Source organism: Borostomias antarcticus (assembly GCF_949987555.1).
Source record: "Borostomias antarcticus genome assembly, chromosome: 10".
Taxonomy (NCBI): domain Eukaryota; kingdom Metazoa; phylum Chordata; class Actinopteri; order Stomiiformes; family Stomiidae; genus Borostomias; species Borostomias antarcticus.
The window spans coordinates 18,842,825-18,846,874 of record NC_140243.1 but is presented as its reverse complement, the minus strand read 5'-3'; the positions used below and the strand labels follow the sequence as shown (position 1 = coordinate 18,846,874).

At 40.4% G+C, this 4,050-nt stretch overlaps 1 protein-coding gene across 1 annotated transcript; it reads right to left on the bottom strand.

The window, feature by feature from the left end:
• Positions 1–861: 861 nt before the first annotated feature.
• Positions 862–2,728, bottom strand: LOC311314225 (sialic acid-binding Ig-like lectin 14; the record flags this gene model as incomplete). Its single annotated transcript, XM_084444562.1, has 5 exons — positions 862–920; positions 1,220–1,495; positions 1,593–1,913; positions 2,084–2,488; positions 2,668–2,728. The coding sequence occupies 5 exons, from the start codon at positions 2,726–2,728 to the stop codon at positions 862–864; spliced, it is 1,122 nt and encodes a 373-aa protein (XP_084300688.1).
• Positions 2,729–4,050: the final 1,322 nt, after the last annotated feature.

Here is a 4,050-nt window from a genome sequence, read left to right as displayed (position 1 = left end):
AAGCTGGATTCAAATACAACAGCCAAGATGGTGTTAAGCGGTTTTAGAATGTTTGTTGTTCTAGAATGTCTCTGTTCTAAAAGTGGAGTCCTGAGGTTTCTTCATGTCAGATCTTTAGAAGTTTTCGAACTGGGAAGGCAGTTTAAAAACAAATATTACATTTTCTTAAACTGCTTAAAACTGTTTTGGCAGTTGTACGTTTACCCTGCTTTAGAATAATGACAAGAAATGCATTATTATTATTATTATTATTATTATTATTATCAATTGAAACTGCAAGTGGCTGAACAAAGCTCTTAAAATGAGCTCAAACATGGCGTCTTCATAGTTGCAATCACTGTGGAGGCTGGGCTATGACATCATACTCTGGAGATTGGTCCCTCTTATCCAGTGATGCGTAGGTACTCTCCACTTCCTTTGGCTTCGTTTTCCTCCTTTTGAAACTTTTTGAAAAGCAACAATGGTGGTTGGAGTTAACTTCCTGTTCCTCATTACTGTAGCCTACATGCACATGTGCTCTGGCTTTTTACAACTGACACAGGAGTTTTGTTTCAATGACGATATGGTGCAGTAAAAAAAAGAAGATTTGACGCATAATATACAAATATAAAAGTAAAAATAAAAATATAAAAGTAGAAATATTAAAAATATAAAAGTTGGGAGAATCCTCCTCCTATAATGTCTATGCTGGACAACATCTTGCGCTGTGACTGCTGATAGCACTTGTTCTTAAAGAAGACTTTACTGAAACATGACTGGGATGCAGTCAGTTCACTCACTCCAGACAAGTGTACTTATTGTAAGTCACGTTGGAGAAAAGAGATCTGCTAAATGACCGCAATATAAATGTAACGTAGGCTCTTACTGTGGGTAAGCAGTGGTGGTCAGGAGGAAGATGTTCACAGCGACAGACATGCCAGCTAGGACCCAGGGGAGCACTGTGTTCTCACACTCTTCAACGGAGAACATTGTGAGAAACCAGTGTCAGTCTTTGAAGTCTAGTAAGAGTAACAACACCACAACACTGCTGTATAGTATCAATACAACAACCTGGACATAACATGCCGTATCAGGTCAGAACACAAAACTGATCTACAGTCTAAAAACGATCAGAACGACTGTTGTCATTCCCCATCCATTTTAACAAGTGTGTTTTCATCATGAATGTCTCTCTAGCCTCCTGAAGAGAACTGATCTATTTCAGAGGTCGCACCTTTACCTTCTTGTTTCTGTCCTGGTTTCTGTGTGACCTGCAGCTTCTCAGTCTCTTCACCCAGAGCATTTCTGCTGACGCACTCCACTATGGTGTTGAGCTGGTATCTGTTAGGAAGGGTGATGCTGCTCACTACGGTTCCCAACGCCACAGTGGGGAAACTGTGTTCCTCGATGTTCAGCCAGTTTATGAGTGGTGAGGGCCGCCCCCGACTGACACACACACAGGTCAGAACCTCTGACAGGACCATACACCCGGAGCCAGGGAGGATCACTGGACGATCTGAAAGAAATATGGACATAGCTTTAATCATTTAGCACATTAGACAATATATAACAATAAACATTCAACACTGATGGTTGAACAGGTGCTTTCTTACATGACACATTCAAAGTCACTGTGTCCTCAGTGGTGACGCTGCCTTTGAAGGTCACCTGACACGTGACATTGGTGCCATGGTGTTCAGCTGAGGGGGTAAAGGTCAGAGTTGAGAGGTGGTGTGTGGCGATGCTGGTCAGATTCTCCCTCCCCTGTGTGGTGGTGTTGTGGGGGATCCCAGTGACGCTGTCTGCAGTCCCTCTCCATGTCCAGGTGATGTGAGGAGGAGTTCCAGAGCAGCGCCGCGGGGCCCTGCAGGTCAGTGTGGCCCTCTGGCCCTCAGTCAGAGGAGGAGCAGACACAGAGGGCCTCTGGCTCAGAGCTGGAGACACAAAGAAAACAAACACACACACAGTTGTTGCTGTTAGGACTGAGTAAGGGACCACATTTGGAATCAGAGTAGACTGTGTGCTGTATCACTGAGAGACTGGTTCTCCTCCTACAGTTATGTGTGTTATGATCAGTTCAACTGTAGCAGATGTATCCATTTACCTCCAACAACAATGTTCACTTTGTCCTCTTTAAAATGAAATCCATCGTCTGTTCCATCACTTTTTTTCTTATTATTTTTTCCTCTCACTCTGAACATGTAATACCCAGTGTCAGAGTCTCTGATGTCGTTGATGATGACGCCACAGTTTTTCCTGGTCAGGTCTGTGTCCAGTAGAGCCACTCTCCCTCTGAATCCCTCCTGGACTGAGGAGATGTCGCTGGAGTAGAAAACTAGGTTTACCTCTTCATCACATTTCTGTGTTGCATCAGGGCATTTATACCATACTGCATTCTTGGGAGTGAAGGATCCTGGGTGAGTGAATGAGCAGGAAATAACAGCGCATAGTCCAGCCTCTGCTGTTATCTCTGCTGGGCTGAGGGTGAGGCTCCATCCTTCTGGATATGCTGCATGTGTTGATGTAGGGAGACATTAAAACAACAAGTGACTAAAGCAAAGATATTCAAGGACAAACAGAAACGTCACAGTTCAGCACACTGCAGTACTTCTGACATATTGAATGGTCTTAACAATCTGTTATGGATGCTGAAATCCTTATTGTCATCAGGAGTCCAGTTGTCATTACCCTGGCATGTGGTCCTGTCAGTGGGAGAGAGGAGCAGAGCTGCCCAGATGAGAAGCCACATCCTGACTCCTCCACCTCAAACTCCAAAGCCTCTCAGTCTCTTCAACCTGAACACCACCTCTGTCTCTTCAACCTGAACACCACCTCTCTGGCTCTCCAACCTGAACACCACCTCTCTGGCTCTCCAACCTGAACACCACCTCTGTCTCTTCAACCTGAACACCACCTCTCTGGCTCTCTAACCTGAACACCACCTTGATGAGTCTGTAATAGAATAATGATCATATATTATTATGACAGCCAATGGGAAGCAGAGCATCAATTACAGTGTCATGTTTCCAGTTTTCTTTGATTAAAGGTGCCTTTAGTAATGAACTCATCCAGCTGCGATGGCCTCTAGTCTAGAAAAGGCTGTGGGATGAAAACAGTCCATAGTGATATTCAATGTCAGTAGAAATATATTGACTACCAGAATGAAATGACATTTCAGGCATCATATAATCATATATTGTATAATCTTTATTGGACACACTGGTCCATATCACACACACACACACACACACACACACACACATACACATACACATACACATACACACACACACACATATATATATATAAATATATATATATATATAATATATATATATATATATATATAAACATAACTTGTACAGCAATAATTATGAAATGTATCTATCCACCAGGAATAGTGTTTTTTATACTATGCTTTTAAACCTGTAGCACTCTGAGATTTTTAAATGAAAAGTGCTTTACGAATAAAATGTATTATTATTATTATTATTATTATTTTAAATTATTATTATTATTATTATTGCTGTTATTATCATTGTTATTATTATTATTATTATTGCTGTTATTATCATTATTATCATTATTATTATTATTATTATTATTATTGCTGTTATTATCATTATTATTATTATTATTACTCCATCCATGTAACTAATCCAATGCTAATGTTTGCATCCAATGTGTTTGAAGGGGATTCACGTCTCTAGTTGATTCAGCATGAGAAGTAACAATCCGTCTTGCTTGGTAGACAGACATTGTGAGAAAATAAACCACAGAGTCGACGAATTGTCGAAAAAGCTACTTCAACTCTGCAGGATTCTTTCTCCATTCATACAGTAATTAAATATACTGAAGCAAATTTTTCATGAAGGTTTTTCACTGAACACCTTAGAATCATGAGCCTAACATTCATGTAGATTAGTTATGTACATAACGTACCATACAGGCGTGTAACATACAGTCATGTACCACACAGTCATGTGCCATAAACCAAAGGTCATCGCAGTGAGTATAATTTGAATGAATAAAAATATAAAATAAATATGTACTTACTGTAAACACGTATAA